We start from the raw sequence: 19,746 nt of genomic DNA on the forward strand, positions 1-19,746 counted from the left end.
TATGGTCAATAAATACTACAAACACACACACACAACTTTCTGCCCTCGATGCCCATCTAACAGGAGAGAGAGAGGAGGCATGTTCATAAACATCTGTGACACAAGGTAGAAAGTTACCATGAGGAAGTGTGAAATTGACAAAGGACTATTTTTAAAGACAATTGAGCTTCAAATATATTATCTATAAAGAAATATGCAATACATAATGGAAACTGATATAAGAAATAGACTTCATTATATGAAAGGGATCATATTAATAAAAAAGTAGAATAATAATTTAATTATGTAAATTTTATTGTCCTACAAGTTAATATATGGAGGACAATAGCGTGGAATTCAAGATGTTAATGTTTTTTTGAAGACTGATATATTCAAAAGCATCTCTCTCTGAGGCTACAATTAAAGTTGAAATTCAGCAATGAAGTTTAGAGCCTGAAGCAATTTAGTCTAATAAAATTATTACTATTCATTTCATCTGTACCTAGAGGTATTCATCTTGATCAAAGACTAATAAAACTTTTCATGTTTTGCATAACTTTATTTTAAGATGGCTCCTGTATTAATTCCACACTACTTCCAGATCAATTGTACAAGAAGACTAGTTTTGTGTTCATATTTGGAGAGTATAAGCTGAACTGCCTTTCATTAATTTATAGTAAAATAGACCAACAGATTGGCTAAGAAAGGAGCCATTAATTTTCCAAAGAGGATTGTCCCCAGCTATGGCAAGTTAATCAGTACTTACTAGCTATTTTGACTCATCTAGTTATCCATTCATTCAAAAAATGGTGGTCCCTAATAGTACTTACACTTCATTGGACATTTCAAATGCCTAGCAGCAAAATACGTACTGTACCTACCTCCAAAGCACTTGCAATATAATAGGGAATATAAACAATAAAATGGTTATAACTAGTCCATCACTATTAATACCTCCTCTAATGTGCTTTGGAAAAATGGCTTAGGATTGTCTTCTAATGAGCACACTGTTCTTCCCATTCTTCAATGGTCTTATGAATGATGACCAACGAGGTTAAATTTTCCCAGTTAGCATGAGCTAACTTCAGTATATTCTTACCTTAATTATAAATCTTAAGATTTCTAATTTCCTATCTAGCATTGACTCTGATGAGGCCTATAGTCTTAAAGTATGAGAGCTTTAAAATATAACCCAGTAAGGTGCCCAAGCATGTTTGCTAAGTTTTAGTTCTCTAAAAGCTTTTGTATAATTGATATTCTATTGACTTTGTTTTTTTGTGCATTAGAAATTTGTTTAAAACCCAAAATATCAAAACAAAACAAAAAACTGTTTGAAGTGTGCAGACTAAAGATATGTCTTTCTACCTCCTCCTAGGGAGGTAAACTATACACAATGAGCTGTATATAGTTCAAATCAACATAGTCATGCAGACAAACCTTAATAGGTCAATTTTCTGTGTGAGAAAAGGAAATCTCCTGAAGGATTGTATGTTCAAGTGGAGCTTGAGAATTAGGTAATAAATAATTTGTGGAAATTACCTACTGAGGTCTGCATGAGTTTCAGTATTAAAAACTGCATTGCCTTATGTGACATATGTTAATCTTTCTATGCTCTGCCTATGAATTTGTCTCATTTAGAAGAAAAGTTACAGAGCAGAAAGACACAAAGAGTTTGTACAATTACAGGAATATGTATATAGATGCAAAAATCCTCAACAAAATATTAGCAAGTCTAATCCAAAAGCATATAATTATTATACACCATGACCAACTAGGATGTATCCTAGGAATTTAAGGTTCGTTCAACATACAAAAGTTAATCAATGTAATATACTATATTAATAGAATACAGTGGTTTTCTAACGTCTCCATTGACAAACATTTCGGTTTACGAACGCTGTAAACCTGGAGGTGAATGCTTCCGTTTTCGAACACACCTCGGAAGTCGAATATGTCACATGGCTTCTGCTGAGTGCAAGATCCTGAGGCCTAGCTGTCAGCTGTTTTCCAACATTTCAGAACTCGAAAGGTCTTCCAGAACGGATTACATTAGAAAACTGAGGTACCACTGTAAAGGCAAAAACCACATGATTACCTCAATAGACACAGAAAAGGCATTTGAAAAAATCCAACACATTTTCATAATAAAAACACTGAACAAACTAGGAATGAAGGGAACTTCCTCACATGAAAAAGGACATCTACAAAAAGCCCACAGCTAACATCACACTTAATGGTGAAAACATGCAAGTCTTCCCACCTAAGATCAGGAACAAGATGAGGATGTCCATTCACATCACTTTTGCTCAAGACTGTAGTGCAGGTTTGCACCAGGGCTATTGAGCAAGAAATAGAGTAAAAACTATCCAGATTAAAAAGGAAGAAGTAAAATTATCGCTATTACTAGAGGATATGATCTTGCAAGGAATCCATGAAAAACGCTGTTAGAGTTCATAAACAGGTTTGGCAAAGATACAAGATCAATATACAAAAATGTATTTCCATACACTAGTAATGAAAAACACAAAAATGAAATGAAATGAAATTCCATTTACAATAGCATCAAAAAGAATAACATACTTAGGAATAACTTTAGCAGAAGAAGTGCAAATGTATACTAACAACTACAAAACAACAAATAAGTCATGGAGATGTAATGTACAGCATGGGAAATATAATCAATAATATTGTGATAGCATGATACGGTGTCAGATGGTTGCTGGACTTACGGTGATCACTTCTTTAGGTACATAAATGTTGAGTAACTGTGGTGTACCCCTGAAACTGGTATTATGTTGTATGTTAGCTTTATTTTTAATAAAAATCTTAAATAAACTACAGAACGTTGGAAGGAATTATGGAAGACTTACATAAATGGAAAGACATTCATGTTCACTGATTGAAAAATGTAATATTGCTAAGATAGCAATATTTCCCAAGTTGATGTATAGATTCAGTGCAATTCCTGTCAAAATCCAAATAGGCTTTTTTGCAGAAATTGACAAGTTGATCCTAAAATCCATATGGAAATGCAAGATGCTCCAAATAACCAAAACAATCTTGAAAAGAAGAATGAAGGTAGAGGTCTCACCCTTCCTGACTTCAAAATTTAGTACAAAGCCATAGTAATCAAGACTGTGTAGCATTGGCATGGGGATACAGATAATGATCAATGGAATAGACTTGAGAATCAAGAAATAAAACTATATTATGTATGGTCAATTGATTTTTGACATTGATGCCAGGACCATTCAATGAAGAAAGAATAGTCTTTTCAACAAATGGTGCTGGAGCTGGATGAATATCCACAAGTTAAAAAGTGATATTGGACCCCTACCTAACATCATGTATAAAAATTAACTCAAAATGATGCTAGACCTAAATAGAGGAGATAAAAGTATAAAACTCTTTGAGCAAAACACAGTTGTTAAGTCTTTGTGACCTTGGATTAGGCAACAGTTTTATATAAACATTTTCAAAAGCCTTCCATTAAATAATGGTTCTTCAAAAGCACAAGCAAAGAAAGAAAAAGGCAGATAAACTGGGCCTCATCAAAATTAAAAACTTTTGAAAAGACAACCGACACAAGGAAAAATATTTGCAAAGCATAAATCCGATAAGGAAATTTTGTACAGAATGCATCAAGAACCCTTAAAATTAAACAACAAAAAGATAACCTGATTTAAAAATGGTCAAAGAATCTGAATTTCTTCAAAGAGGATATACAAATGGCCAACATGAAAGATGCTCAAAATCATTAGTCATCAGGAAATGCAAATCAAAACTACAAGACACCATTTCACAGGCAATAGGATGGCTATAATCAGAAAGACAGTAACAAGTGTTGTCAAGGACATGGAGAAATTGAAATTCTTGTGCACTGCTGGGGAATATAAAACAGCATGGACAAATGTTAAAAATATTTTGATGAATGAACGCAGTGCAGCCACTGTAGAAAAAGTTTGGCAGTTCCTTAAAATGTGAAGCATAGAATTACGATGTGACCCAGCAATTCCACTCCCAGGTATATACCCAAGGAATTTGAAAGTATATGTCCACATACAAAAAGTATACATAAATCTTCATAGAAATATTCATAATAACCAAAAAGTGGGAATAACCCCAGTGTCCCATCAACCAAAGAATAAAGTGGTATATAATGGAGTATTAGCCTAAAAAAGTAATCAAATACTGATATGTGCTACAACATGGGTGAACTTTGAAAAAATTGTGCTAAATGAAATAAAAACACAAAAGGCCACATACTGTATGATTTCTTTATATGAAGAGTCCAGAATAGGCAAGTCCACAGAAATAGAAAGTAGTTTAGATTCGCCAGGTGTTGAGTATAGGGGTAGGGGAGGTAGGAGTGGAAAGTGACCACTATGTGTACAGAGTTTGTGTTGGAGTGATAAAAATATTCTGCAGTTAGATACTGGTAATGGTTTTACAACTTTGTGAATATACTAAAACCCCACAGAATTGTACACTTTAAGGTGCATTTTATGGTATGTGACTTATATTTCAATAATAAAAAAAATCCAATACAGATTTATTTCTTTTGATGATGCCTTTTCTTCACATGCACTTGGGAGAGTTGGATCAATGAGCCATTATCTGACATTTATTCTAAAGTGTGAATGAGTTTATTCAAAAACAGGATTTGATGGAAGAGAGAGAGGAGAGAACTGGAAGGGCCCAGGGTTCAGGACCACTGAGATGGAATGAGAGCATATCAAGAGGAGGCTGGACAAGCCTTGTCACAATTTTGAAAAGAGCTAATGTGCTAGGAGCAGCAAACATGTTGGATTCTGACAGTATTGCCTTGCCATGTGAAAGGTGGCAGAGACTGTTCACATGTCATTGCAGGAAGAGTTGATATTATTTACTGAAGACTATTCTTCCAGTAAGTACCTGCTGGCAGTGCTGGTTAAAGGAGCCTGGTGTCTGATCTCATCTCTGATTTCTTCCCACGTATTGGTCCAAGTTCCGGAGATACTTTGATGTGATGGGAAGGGGTGGCGGGGAACAGGGAATAATTCACTTCTTTCTGATTCTAAAAATCAGGTCCCTCCAACCCTGAATTGTTAAAAAGACGGACTGAAAAGATCTGTCTAGTATTTTCTAATTGTCATTTATTTAGCATAAATGAAATTCACTCTGTTTTATCAACTCCAAAATAAATAGCAGTTCGATAATTCAGTCTAGCTGCTTTCATTTATCAAAATACTTTTAACATTTGTCCATGCTGTTGAATGTAACAGTGGTTCATTTGTTTTCTTTGTTGTGTCCGCTTTTATTGCACGAATATACCACAGTTGGTTTATTCTCATGCTGACACGCATCTGGGTGTTTCCAGTTTGGGCTGTCCATACCCTGTATTCCTTTTATAGTTGTACCTCCTTATATTATTTTTTATCAGTTACTTCTAAGATTACATTATGAAACCTTGATTTATTACATACTACTTTTAATTTACACTTCCCAAACTATGTAAGAACCTGAAAACATTTCCATTTTATTTCTTCTCCCACACTTTTTGCCATTGTTGTCATGTACAAGGTGTGATCAAACAATACAATGAATGTTTAAATTTCAAAAATTATTACAGTAAAAGACACATTGCCATTAATCCCCTCAAAATACTCCATCACTCTAAACACACTTATTCCATCATTCTTGCCACTTTTTGAAGCAGTTCTGGAAGTCCTGTTTCGTGAGTGTCTTTAGTTGAGCTGTCATGGCTGCCTCCATGTCCTGAATCATTTTGCCTTTGGGGAAGAGCCAGAAGTTGCACAGTGCCAGATCCGGTGAATAAGGTGGATGAGGACACACTGTAATGTTTTTATTTGACAAAAAATTGCTATATACCAGAAGTGATGTGTGACATGGAGGTTTTTCCATTGTGATCACAAAATACCGTAAACTCTGCTGCTGAGTGCCATCCAACAGAAAGGCAGGGATCTTCAACATGGGAGGCAGCACATCAAACCTTAGTAACAGTGTGTGACAAGTCTCAACTTGTTCAATGTAGTCAATCGGATGTGAGTTATGGTTGAGAGAAGGTGTGTTTTAAAGGGTGCCGTAAGTTATCCTCCATCATGACAATGCTCTGTGTCATACATTGCTTCTGGTATATGGCAATTTCTGTCAAATAAAAACATTATGGTGTGTCCTCACCCAGCTTAGTCATCGGATCTGGCACCGTGTGACATCTGGCTCTTCCCAAAGTCAAAATGATTCAGGACATGGAGGCATCCAAGACAGTGCAACTAAAGACACTCGCGAAAGAGGACTTCCAGAACTGCTTCAGAAAGTGGCAAGAATGATGGGATAAGTGTGTTCGAAGCGAGGGAGAGTATTTTGAGGGGGATTAATGGCAATGTGTCTTTTACTGCCACTTTTTAAAAAATTTAATCATTCACCATGTTGTTTGATTACACCTCTCATTTTACTTTCACACGTTATTTTTTCCACAAGCCATTAGTATTGCTGTTGTTTTAAGCAGTCAGTATTCAGTTCGGATTATACACATATTTAACTTTTTTGATGTTTTTCACTGCTTCTTGCTATTCTACAAGCATCCGCTGTGTTTCGTGAATTTGGGTGCACTGAGAGCCTCAGCACACCTTGGAAACACTCCGCCTCCTGTTCCTCCTGCTCTGGTGCTCACTGCGAGTGCATTTCAGAAGCACTGCCCACTGTTCTTTGGCACTTCCTTTTCATGCTGGGCCTTCTGCTACAACACCCACTCCTCACAAAAGCAGAAATCTCACCTATACAACTTGCTGCTATATTTTAAGGGCAATGCTCCCCAACACCTGAAATAATTGAGAATGCTTATGTCCTAAATGGTTGGAAATTTGATTGTGCTGTCAAGATTTCTTACCATAGACATTTTTAAGAGGAAAAAACTGATTAATTCTGTTTTTATCTGAAATGATTTAGGGGTTCTACTCAAAATTGCAGTGGAAGTGAAGTGTATCCTTGGTTTTTAGCCCGCTCTTTACTAAACATTATGTTGCTTCATGGCCATGAAGACTATTCTTCGAGGAAACAACAGTATTGAAGAAGATAGAACAACTAGGATGAAACTTGGCACTCAAGGAGATTTGAATAAAGACACACACATACACACACACACACACACACACACACACACGGAATTAAATATGATTTTTCAAAATTTCTCTGAGCGGTCTAAAGGAAAGAATCATCACTGATTATCCTTAAATATTAGCCTGGAATATTATGTAGGTGAAATATCTAACTACAGAGCAAAAAGACAAAGATAGAAATTAGGAGAGAAAATAAGAGTTATTTGGAATTTAGCTTTCAGATATCTAACGTGAATAATTGGAGATCCAGAAAAACAATTAGAAGCCAAGACAATAATTGTGTACTTTTTTTAAAAAGGCAGTTTCTCTGAACTAAAGGAAAATTTGCAGATTGAAAGGACTCATCAATTCTGACAAGGAAAGACACACATCTAGGAAAATTCCTGAATTACAAAACTACAGAGAAAAATCTTCCAAACTTTCCAGACAGAAGTTATTACAATGAAAAAATAATTATTTTGGCATTAGCATCCTACTTCTCATTTGTAACAATGGGAAAAATAAAGATGGAACAATATCATTATATTGTTAAGAAGAATGGGGTGCAACTCAAGCATGTAATATATAATTTATCTAACAAGTATAAAAAAAGATTTTGGATAACAAAAAAGGATTGAGATTAAATGTTAACTATGCATCCTAGCTGAGGAAAATACTAGAAAATTACTCCAATCAAAAAATGAATCACAGCCATGACCTCAGGATGGAAACTATAAAGGGAATAGGGAACTGTGAGAACTAAACCTTTCATGAATATTCACACCCACACATACATGGGCACACAGAGTTACATCTGCATGATTAAGGATGGGCTGTTTGGGTACATACAAATTCACCCACACCCACAAATCCATATATACTTGTATGTATAAATATTAAGTACAGATTCTTGAAATATAGGAAAATACAATGCAATATAATGTACTACCAATGTTTCTTTCTTCAGTAATAGCACAATTTCTGTTGTAACAGTGACACTGTATTTTTCTATTGTCAAGATTTAACACTCTAGTTCAATAAACAATGTAATTTAGTTTAAAACTAAATTTCTTTGCTTCCCTCCCCTCCTACTGGATTTAATGACCTTGTTTTCCCAAGGCTGCATGCATACCTCGTTAATTTGTTTAATCGACATCTGCTTTGCTGGCAAACAGGCTGAGATTCACTCCTACAACAGGGTCTGAGATAACTTTATCTTGGAACAAACCAGACTCTGGGAAGCATTGCGTTTTGTTTTGTTTTGTTTTGTTTTTTTCCAGATGTCAGTGTCCAGGAATCATCTTTGCTCTGCTTCTTCTTATGCACCTAAAAAACCTCTGGCCTTTCTCCAAATGAGGAAGATGGCCTTTGAGACAGGAGTCCGCCATCTTCCCAGAATGCCGGCATTTTGAATAAACCTTTTCTTTCCACCAACTCTTGTCTCTTCATCACTGGCTCACAAGTGGCAAGCAGCTGAACCTAAGTTCAGTAACATCTACAGAAATGAAGCTAGGTTACCTCTAAAAAAAATAAATCCACAAAATTGGTCTAATTCATTAAGATGAATGCCTGCCCTAGATTGGATGTGTTACCCTGGCCTGGAAGCACTCATGTCAGACTTTGACCAAGAAAGCAATGTTGCCTGGTCACTCTTTTTGCTCAACGGCTAAAGCTTTTAATTGACCTGTATGTAGTTTTTTGCGTTTTGTTTGTTCTTTTCAGTATTTTAGCCTTACAAAAGTCCTATGTTACTATTGCAGTGTCTTTCTTTTTATTTCTTCTTTACAGTCTCTCAAGTATATACAAGCAAGGGTGCCTTTCTTTAAGAAATATGTATTGTCTGAATTCAAAATCCTGAAGGAAAGTAATCTTTAAAGAACCATTTTAATTTATAATAATCATTTAGTTGAGTTGTCCCAAGCTCATTTTACTTCAGTATACTTAAGAATCTACCTGAAATTCCTCGTGCATAAAGCTTTTTCATGTCTCATATAATCAACCTGTCCAAGATAGCTACATGTTTTAGAGAGATGTTCATTATGATTATAACAATGTAAACGTGCCCCTAATTTTAGTGGTTTATAGAGGTCTTTAACATAGTGAACACTTACTTTCGAAACTTTAAAATCACTGAACAGAATTTTGTAAGCCCAAGTGGCTCCTGATGCATTTGCTGAAAGTCTCAAAGTTAGATCAAGCCAGAAGGAGTAAATACAGAACAGATTTGTCTTTCAAGAATGACAGACTAAAATAGTGAGATAAAGTTTAACAGAAAAAAGGGGAGACCTATAATAAGACTCAAAAAACCCATGAGTTTGTAGGGAAGTAAGAACTTTACCCGTCCTTTCTTAGGGTTGGTGGCTGGGCCTGAGAATTAAATTGACATAGGACAGATTAATAGGAGAAAAGCATATAGATTTGTAAATGTACGTGGGAGCCCCCATTGGAAAATGAAGGCCCCAAAAGCACATAGGCCCAAGTGTTTATATACCAGGTTGAACAAAGAGTAGTGATTGTGAAAAAGTAACTAAAATGTGTGGAGAGACTAAAGGGAGATAGGAGTTATTTTAACAAGGTTTGTATGTACAGATTTCTCTGGCTGGACTCCCCGCCTCTGGTGATAAAAATATTTCTTTCCTCCTGGTACAGAGAGGGGAAGCTTTTTCATGGAAGTTTTATCTCCACTTTCAGGAAGAAAAGATCTGTCAAGCGTGTCCCTCTTGCACCTGCTGTTTTTCAAGTGACTTTAGCTCAAAATAACCCTTATGCCAAAGTGGCATATTTTGGGGTGCCATATTCTACCATCCTTCAGGGAGAAGCTTCAGGGTGTGCTGCTTCACTTTAGTGACAATGAGGATATCTTTAGATACCCTGACATTTAGTAAAACTCAGGGGCACAAGATGGCAGCCAACTCTGGAAGTGCATTTTTAGTTTGAGCCAATGCAGTAATCTTTTATGACAAGGTGGGTTCTCTGTACTCCTCAGGCCACACCTTGAAAAGTGCCACAGTTTAAAAACCATTTGACCACCCAAACTGACTTCGCAAAGGTGGTAATGGGATGAAGTTTATCCTGTGATTATAAAACGTATGAAGCATCCTTTGCAGCTGACACTAATCTAAGTGCAGGGGGAGACAAGAATAAAACACATGCCCACCAGGAGCTTCCCACCAGTTCTGTGAGATGATCCAAGAACAGTGACCTTTTGTAACTGACGTACCAGGCGAGGCTGGCTGGCAGTGTGGTCACACACCCTGGCTTCAGAGTTCAAATGCCCCTGTTCAAAGGTCTGCTTCAGCTGTTTACTAGCAGTGTAGCAGTGTAAATGTGTAATGGCAAGCCATTAAATGCTGCTCTAAATTCTCACTCTTCTTTATGGTTTTGGTAACAAGAGCCCTTTAGTTTTCATAGCGTCTAGCATGTATGTATTGGTTAATACATATCCAACAAAGCTATGGTTATTTATCAGAAAATGGAGACAAAAGAGCAGTGTCCCTCAAAAACTCAAAGTTAAACTCAAAGGAAATAAAGATTGTCCTCTGAGAGTTTAACTACAATGCCACAACAGACTGGATCAGAGCTGAGAGTGCCAGGATGAACTTAGAGACTGGCCATTACCCCAACCAAAAAGCACTTACAGAATATATACATATACTCTGTTGACCTTATGTGCATTCATTAAAGTAGAAAGAATAGTATAATGACCCCCCATTTACCTGTCCCTTGATCTGAGGAATTATGAACATATCCAAAAGGTGTTAACATAATAAAACAGACAGTATTCTGTTGAGAAAGGGGTTACTACAACTGGCCTAGAACCAGATTCCTCCCTCACTCCCCACTTGAGCACCTTAGTTCACTAAACTCTTTTGTTACTAACTTAAAATAGGAATAAAAGCACTTGTGGTGTTATGCTGTGAGCATTAAATAATAACTTCTCGAAATCGCTTAGCACAATGCCCCGTCTATGGAAGCCATTTGGTAAATTCTTGGTAGCTGTTCTATGGTTGTCAGGAAAAGGAGATTCAACAAGCTGACCGACACACAGTGAAGGTGAGGTGTGACAACGCATGCCCTGTCCTGGTGACTGGTTTCCCTCTGCTGGATACATGGACATGTCCCTGACTGACACACTGAAACATGTGAAGTCTCCAACTGACTGCCCTTGGTCCGATGTACTGTCCACTGAGCAAGTGCACAGAGGGACATAATTAATCCCTGAAATGAATGAATTGATGTTCTGCTCTCCTGTGTAATGGCTGCTCTTAGGTCAGCTTGGGGAGAGGTGGTAGTAGGGCAATGGGGAACGGTTCAGGATGGTGGGGAGCAAGCCTCGATTTATGGAAAGGGAACCACCCTTGTTGAAGGAGTGGAGAGGGAGTGGGTGTGGAGCTCCCAGGGGGCTCCTGCGGTAGGGTACAAATAACCTAGCTTCATTTCTATAGCTATTACTGAAGAAAGAAACATCAGTAGTACATTATAGTTTGTCTCCATTCCCTCTCTGTGGAGCTTTCTGAGGAAGCGTAAAGATTAGAACTGCAGTAGGGATCCCAGAACGCTACTGTACACAAACCCGACAAACATTTCACTGTGACCACCTTGATTACTGGCCACAAATCCTGTTAAAACATTTTAATGATTTTTAAAATATTTTTTTGTTAGTTTCAGGTGTACAAAACAATGTAATATTAGGTTGGTGCAAAAGTAATTGCTGTTTAAAAGGTTAAAAATAACTGCAAAAACCACAATTACTTTTGCACCAACCTAATAGACATTTACACCCCTCACAAAGTGATAATCCTCCCCCAATGTACTACTCCTCTGACATCCTATACAGCTGTTACAGTACCACTGACTATTCCCTATGCTGTACTCCATATCCTGTTACTATATATATGTTAAATTATAGTTGCCATTCAATATTATTGAGCTTCAGGTGTACAGTGCAGTGATCAGACATCTACACCGTCCATGAAGTGGTCTCCCTAATAAGACAAGTGCCCATCTGACAACCTACAAAATCTTTACAACATTATTCATTATATTCCCCAAACTGTCTTTCGTATCCCCGTGGCAATCTTGTGGCTACTGATTTGCACTTTCTAATCCCCTCACCTTCTCCCCCATCTCCACTCCCCTCGCATCTAGCCACCCTCAGTTTTTTCTCTGTGTCTCTGAGACTATTTCTGTTTAGTTTGCTTATTTAGGTTGCCCAGTTTAATGATCATTTGAAAAACGAAGTGACAGGGGATTTCATTCGTTTGTAACCGTGAATGCAGCTAGGGAAACTGCAGTTAGCTGGCGGGCAGGTAGTCCCCAGGTCATTAGCCAAGGCTTCGGAAAGAGGTTCAGTTCTCGTTGCCGTGCAGATGCGGTTCTGCCTGCGTCCCAGCCCTTGGTCCCTGCGCCCTAACGTTGTGTGCCCTCTTCTTGTGCCCGCAGAGCACCCCGGCGCGGACCCGGACACGCTGCGAGCCGGCGCGCGGGGCTTCACCGGCTGCCTCTCCTCTGTGCGCTTCGGCCCCGCCACCCCGCTGAAGGCGGCGCTGCACCCAGGCGGCCCAGGCCCAGTCACCGTCCTCGGACAGGTGGCCGCGTCCCGCTGTGCCCAGGGGGCGGGGCCCGGAGCCCCAGCGCGGGAGGCGACCGGGCCACTCGCAGGTGGCGCAGGTGCGTGGCCCTCCTCCCGCGGTCTTCCCGCCGGTCTGCATCCCGGAGGCTTCCAAAAGTCCTCTGTTGGTTCACCTTCTCCTTCTCTGGTCTTTCCATTCTCACTTCTTCGGTTCACGTTCATTTCTATGGCTGCAATTGTCCGCTTTCAATTGTTTGTGAATTTTTCAAAAGTCCTCCTTTCCACTCGCCCCTGTCATTCTGCCTTTTTCTACTATAGGTCGTTCTGGACCAACAGATGAGGGAGAGCCCTTGGTCAATGCGGACAGAAATGGCTCCGCGGTCATTGGAGGTAACAGGGCCGCGGAGGACCCGGTCCTTGGCGTTGTTGTCACTGTTAGCATAATCCAAACAAGAGAATCCGCGCTGATGGGGACATCAGTGGCAGGCCATACATATTTGCTGATGTTTTGATGTACTGGTGACCCCCGTATAGCACGGTTGTTAGGCTCCTAAAAATGCCGTGTTATGCGAAACAAAGAACTAGTACAAAAAAGAGGGTTAGGTTCCAAAAATTAAAAAAACAAAGTATCATATTTTTATAATTAAATGAAATATCTTGATTAAAGCAATTTTCACCAAAAGTATAACATATTAATATGTATTAAATAATGTTTTCTTCGTCATCACTATTAAGTTTTTATTATGTTCCGTGTTTGGGGAGCTCTCTAATTCTCGAACCATGTTAGAGCGAAACTGGGTTATAGAAGTGCCATGTCATACGGGGGTTACCTGTCATACTGAATTCAGCATCTCTGAAGAAGGAACTGATGGTTCCACTGAAACAGTTTTTAAAGAGTAGTTGCCAACTGTAGAATAATGAGAAGGTTTTTCATTTGAAAATAGCCATTAACATATTGATAGTTGTCAGGGGATATATATATATATATATATATATATATATATATATATATATAAATTTATTTATATGTATATATATAAACACATGATATATATATATATATATATATATATATATATATATATATATATACCGTGTTTTCCCAAAAAATAGTACCTAGCCGGACAATCAGCTCTAATGCATCTTTTGGAGCAAATATAATATACTATAATATAAGACCGGGTCTTATATTAATTTTTGCTCCAAAAGACGCATTAGAGCTGATTGTCCGGCTAGATCTTATTTTCGTTATAAACATGGTATATATAGCATTTACTTTTAGTTTTTCCATTCAAAATAGTCATGCACCTCTCAGTCCATTAGCCCAAAACATTTTAAAATAATATTAAAAATAAAACATATATTGGGAGAAGCTCCTAAACTATGCAAATTGGCATTTTTCTAATTAGTATTAATCTTAACTTAGGCGACAATGATAGATGATAGATAGATAGATAGATAGATAGATAGATAGATAGATAGATAGATAGATAGAATTGCACCTTAAATATTTTCAGTATATTCTCTGAAACTGAATTTATCCAGGTCTGACTCAAAAATGGAATATTCAAATCTCCCTCATCATTCAAAGACACTTTATTTCACTTAATTAGATTGTTGAAATATGAATCAGTTGCAAACTCTCCTTGGTGGGGAGGAAGTAAACTGCCGTCTATTCTGTTGCTACCCCAAAATAAGGTAATTACTCATAGAGTGGGTGATTGACTGGATGTCCACTGTTCAAGAGGCTGCTCACCTGTTCAGATTGGATCCGTTCATTTACCTGCATTCATCCAGACCCAAGTTTTCTCCAGACAATTAGGAAAAATTCAGATGCTTTAAAGGGCTGACCAAATCTATGTAAGAATGTTAACATTTCCATTCCTATCTCAGCTACTTCATTTTTGTAATGAGTGAGGCGTATGACCCCAATTTTATAACTCAAAGAACACACAAAAAACATAAATGTTATTCATAATGCATATCTAAAAGGAATATTTTTAAATCATAATCCTAAATCACTCTAATTTGTTTTTTTAATGAAAAGATTTCGCTATAATGCAAAAGCCAATTTAAAATAAATCATCTTAAATGTGATTAATATTTTCAGAACAGGAGTCTGAAAATTTGTAAAATATTTTACTTGCCCTTTTATTAGAGAAAGCAAAGATAATAGTCAAATTGATAATAGAACAAAACATGGGGTCTTTGGAGCTTTATTGCTTTTGGCTAAATATCAGTGGCAAGATGTACAAAGTAAGTTAAGTAGCCAGTGTCATTCCCCTGAGAAATCCTACTGGGTCCTGATAGATGGAATGGAGAACCTAGTAGGGAAGATCTCAGGGACACAACAGCTCAGTTTCCTGGGCCCCACAATTCACTTGCACCTGGCTTCAATCTGTGCAGAGGCTGGTTGCTCCCTGGTTTGCCAGCTGCTGAGTATATTGACCTCCAGTGTATGGCTCTAGGAAGAGTTCTTAGCCCTTTGTCTAACCAATCACAGACTGTACCCACGTGTACAATGTTTGATCTGTTTAAACGATAATGACAATAGGTGGATTTCTCTATGTTTTGCATTACCGTTTTCCCTCTTGCAAACAAAGGGAACACTATAGGAAAGGAGAATTAGCCTAAACAGCATTCAAACCAGGTAAACCAGAGATCATAGAGGGTTTCTTCCTTCCTTCTTTCCTTCCTCCCTTCCTTCCTTCCTTCCTTCCTTCCTTCCTTCCTTCCTTCCTTCCTTCCTTCCTTCCTTCCTTCCTTCCTTCCTTTCTTTTTCAATTACAGTTGAGATACAATATTGTATTAGTTTCAGGTGTACAAGATAGTGATTAGACATTTATATAACTTACAAATTGATCACCCTGATATAGTACCAATCTGACCCCGTACATAGTTATTATGACATTATTGATTATATTCCCTATGCTATATTTTACATCCCCACAATTATTTTGTAACTACCAATTTGTACTTGTTAATCCCTTCCCTTTTTCCACCAGTCCCCTTAATCCCCTTCCCACCTAGCAACCATCAGTTTGTTCTCTGTATCTATGAGTTTCTTTCTGGCAAGGAGTTCATAGTGTAAGTGGGCAGATAGATAGATGGAAAGAGAAAGGGACAGATGTGTAGATAGAGAGGCAGGCAGACATGAACCTGTCAAAAACACATTTACATGGGAGTTGCTGATAGGAAGGTTCTGGAATGCATCAGATCCATTATTCAAATTATCTTGATCTCTTCAGATAGTGGGTGAAGATAGAAGTTTGTCTAGGACTTACCAAACCTGATAAACAATCACACACATGAAATCCTGGCTGCTTCAGTATAATGCTGACAGTAATTGTATGTATTACCCAGTGGCCTGGTCACTATTATTGAGAGTTACCAGTCCCTGACACTGAAATTGGTGATGATCTAGCTCTTTAAAGTAAGTTCTATAACTAAACATAAAAATAGTTAAAAGTATTGTTGCCAAGTGAGATGCAAAATATATTGCACATCATGGTTATTCTACCTTTGAATATTTAAGAATATTCACAAACTCATAAATATGCTACCTCCTCCCAGCTTAGGAGGGCTCTGGGTCCCTAGCAGCAGTGCTCAGGAATTCCTGTGACTAATTACGCACAACCAAGCTTTGAGTCTTTTGGGCTCCATTATACTTGCTTATGTCTGTCCCAGAGTACAATGAAGAGTTTTCAGTTTACAACAGAAATTTGATTTACGTAACTAAGTAGTAACAGGAATTTTCTAACATTTCCTAATTGGAGATATTAATTAATGCCTGAATCAATAATCTTTAAAGTATATTGACTAATGAATGCTTCTTTGTACGTATTTGTTGCAGTATAGATTGGACATTCATTCTTCACTAATATGATAGCTTAAGTCAACATTTTGCAGCCTAGCTTGCCAGAGTCAACCCTGGCAGTGCTTTAATTTAATCTGAGAGACATTTAAAACAATGCTGATGTCCAAGCCTCCCACCCAAAGATTCTGAGTTATTGTCTGCTGTGCAGCGAAGGTTGGGAACCACTGACATTGCTAATGTTTTCAATACTTGAAACATTTCCAATACAAGATGTCAAGTAATCTATTTTCCATCTAACTGAATATTAGCAATACTGTGGTATATTAATTACCTATTGCTGCATGACAAACTACCACCCACTAAACGGCTTAACCCGACTCACATTTTTATCTCACAGTTTCTGCATGTCAGGAGTTCAGGCACAACTCACTGGGGTCCTGTGCTCAGGGTGTTGTGAGGCTGCCATCAAGGTGTCAGCCAGGGTGGGGGTCTCATCTCTAGGTCCCACTGGGATAGGAGCCACTTCCTGCCTCTCATGGTTGGTGGTAGCATGCAGTGTCCTGCAGCTGAAGGACTGAGAGCTTCTGGATTTTTGCTGGCTGCTGGCCAGAGCCTGCGTTTAGCACTGAGAGGCCGCCTGCTGCTCCCTGCCATGTGGGGTTTCTCAGCATGGCTCTTTCCACCGCACAGCCAGCAGAAAGGGAGAGACTCCAGCAAGACAGGTGCCACAGTCTTATGTGACATAATTACAAAGTCAGATACACGTATTTAGCTACAGCTCATCACCTTTATCCTTTTTTGCCAGTTAAAAGCAAGTCACGGGCCCCACCCACAAGGAAAGGAGGGGATCGCACACAGGTGTGGACCCCCACTCCCAGGCAGAGATCACTTAGGACTCCATTGGCCTGGTGGAGATAGCGGTATATGTACCACAGTACTATAGTTCAGCAGTACATCAGCATCAAAATGTAATCAAATTTTATTAAAATACTTATACATAATTACTCTATGAATGAGCTAAACACTCTATACTCTTAAAATAATTAAGACCTGCTTGCTCATTAGTATGAAGTGTGGGCATGACCTAAGAGGCCATATTGTGTTTCTGAATTTAAGTGTGACTGTACTAAATGAAATCCAGTCATGGTTTGTCTAGGATAAAGGCATAAAACTGCTGTATCTAAAGGTTGTGTGGACTTAGAAGTAACCTTCATGTTATAAGTCCCTTGGTTTCAAATTGTCTGGTGTTGTACAGATGCTTCTCAACTTATGATGAGATTGCATGCCAATAAACTGATTGTAAGTTAAAAATATCCTAAGTCAAGAATGCATGTTTTAATAATATGCATCACCTACCGAACATCATAGCTTAGCCTAGTGGTCTCTACTGAATGAGCAGCATTTTCGCACCATGGCAAAGTCAAAACATTGAACGCCGAGTCACTGTAAGTTGGGAACCATCTGTTTGTATGATATAAACAACGCTAGGATAGATTCCAGTTAGGCCAACGTTTACAGTTTGTGTTCTGTGTTTTTCCTTTCTCTTCTCTCACTAGGTGTGATAGCAGTTGTGATATTTACCTTGCTCTGCACCACTGCCATAGCAATACGTGTTTATCAACAGAGATGGTTATACCAAAAAAATGAGTCGAATATTCCAGAAAATGGAGACAATACTGAGGCCGCTCTGAAACGTGAACTCAACATGCAAAGTACAGTCAATGAAAGCCAGAAAGAGTATTTCTTCTGATCGGCAGCAGTGGTTTTACTTACTGCTGTGATGATGGGACTTTCTTGTCAAGCCAGGAGCTGCCAGTGGAGAAAGCCCCAATCTTGTCCTCCTGGGACAGGCGGTGGGGATGCTGAGCCCTCAGCTTACTCAAGCCCAGTCCCAGGAGGCTCTGCCCAGGGCTCCTTAATGATCTACTGATGTAACATGACTTAGGTGCACTCGGCAGTTTCTGACTGTTCTGACCTGATCTCCTAAAACTGAAATGTGTTTTACATAATGACCTTGGGTTTTGAGTGAGAATAAAGACTTGAGCTGTGGCCCTAGTCTCTTAAAAATGTGACACAAAACTTTATAAAAGTCAAAATTGGGCTTTAATGTTTCGTGTTATGTGGAAACTTACATTATGATTCCTTTATCAATCCCCTGATGACATTTGTAAACCAGGAAGTGCTTCTCAAATGGCCTTCAGCTGGGTTTCCAACTTCCTGTGAACCAGAACCCAGTGGCCCATAATGCATTAGAAACCTGGGGATGGTGGGGGGAGGGGGGTTTGGCTGATTGTTTTTATTATTCATCTTTTTAAAATCATTATGGATATATTTTAGTAATGAAATTGAGTATTGAATGTAGGCTCTGAAATTCTAGTGTTGAGTTTAGTTATCGAACAGAAAATTCATAGGTAGCAAAATGTGTAAAGCATTCCAATCAATCTGCTATGATTTGCTTATTTTTCTTTGTGATTTGTCATTATAGTCTTTGTAGATTATAATATTGATCACCTAATGATCTCACAAAAATGAACATTTTCTAACTAAACTTGTTCCCATGTAGAAACTCTATACTTAACACTGCACATGTATCCTTCATCATTTCATCTGAATGAAATATAATCCTAAATTTGTTTCCTTTAAATGTGAAGTGATTGGGTCACTTTTCTTTGTAATCCTGTGATTCTCTTTTCCTAAAGGTTATCACAACAATCTTTTGATTTCTTGTGACTGTCTTTTATTTATTAAAGGGAAAGTCACACTTTGACCTGAAGCTCTCCGTTTCCCTTTCTATATTTTGAACTGATTGGGCAAACCATTCCCTGAATTACCATCTCATCTAGTTACTGTTTGGAATGTTACTGGAAGGATGCTTATTCTAAGGGGGATGCAGATTGTATGATCTGAACTAAATCTATCACTGTAGTCAGGATTCTAGGATCTTGCAGTCAGTTTCCAATAGTGCATCCAACATCAACTAGTTCATTTCATAGTAGGGTATATTTGCATACTAGGAGAGCAAAGAGTTCATATTAACTATGGGAATTTTTCCAATTACTACTTTTGTGACAGTGGTCATTAGATAATTGTATGGAGCCACTATTTTCACTCAATAGTCATTTATAATAAAAATGTGCTGCACTCCACATACCCCACCTGCCATGTGCCTGCCAGGTAATACGTTGCTTACTTTCACCACCGCAGGACCACAAGAACTATGTATCTTCAGCCTCGCTATTTCTTTGAGTGTATACTTACTTTAATGTTGTTTTTGTGGGTTT

General features: G+C 38.1%; 1 protein-coding gene across 2 annotated transcripts in view; it reads left to right on the forward strand.

The window, feature by feature from the left end:
- LOC109437996 (contactin-associated protein-like 3) overlaps window positions 1-19,232 on the forward strand; it is a 193,858-nt gene extending 174,626 nt beyond the window's left edge. The window contains exons 22-24 of one of the 2 annotated variants that reach the window (XM_019717553.3): window positions 12,519-12,746; window positions 12,967-13,038; window positions 18,022-19,232. In XM_019717553.3, the coding sequence (XP_019573112.3) occupies window positions 12,519-12,746; window positions 12,967-13,038; window positions 18,022-18,215 (494 nt within the window). In that variant the 3' untranslated portion in view covers window positions 18,216-19,232. The remainder of the gene's footprint in view (window positions 1-12,518; window positions 12,747-12,966; window positions 13,039-18,021) is intronic. The other variant, XM_019717554.3, reaches the window with a different exon arrangement.
- The last annotated feature ends 514 nt before the right edge of the window (window positions 19,233-19,746 follow it).

Source organism: Rhinolophus sinicus, chromosome 16 (genome assembly GCF_057876585.1).
Source record: "Rhinolophus sinicus isolate RSI-liver-muscle chromosome 16, RSI-T2T, whole genome shotgun sequence".
NCBI lineage: Eukaryota > Metazoa > Chordata > Mammalia > Chiroptera > Rhinolophidae > Rhinolophus > Rhinolophus sinicus.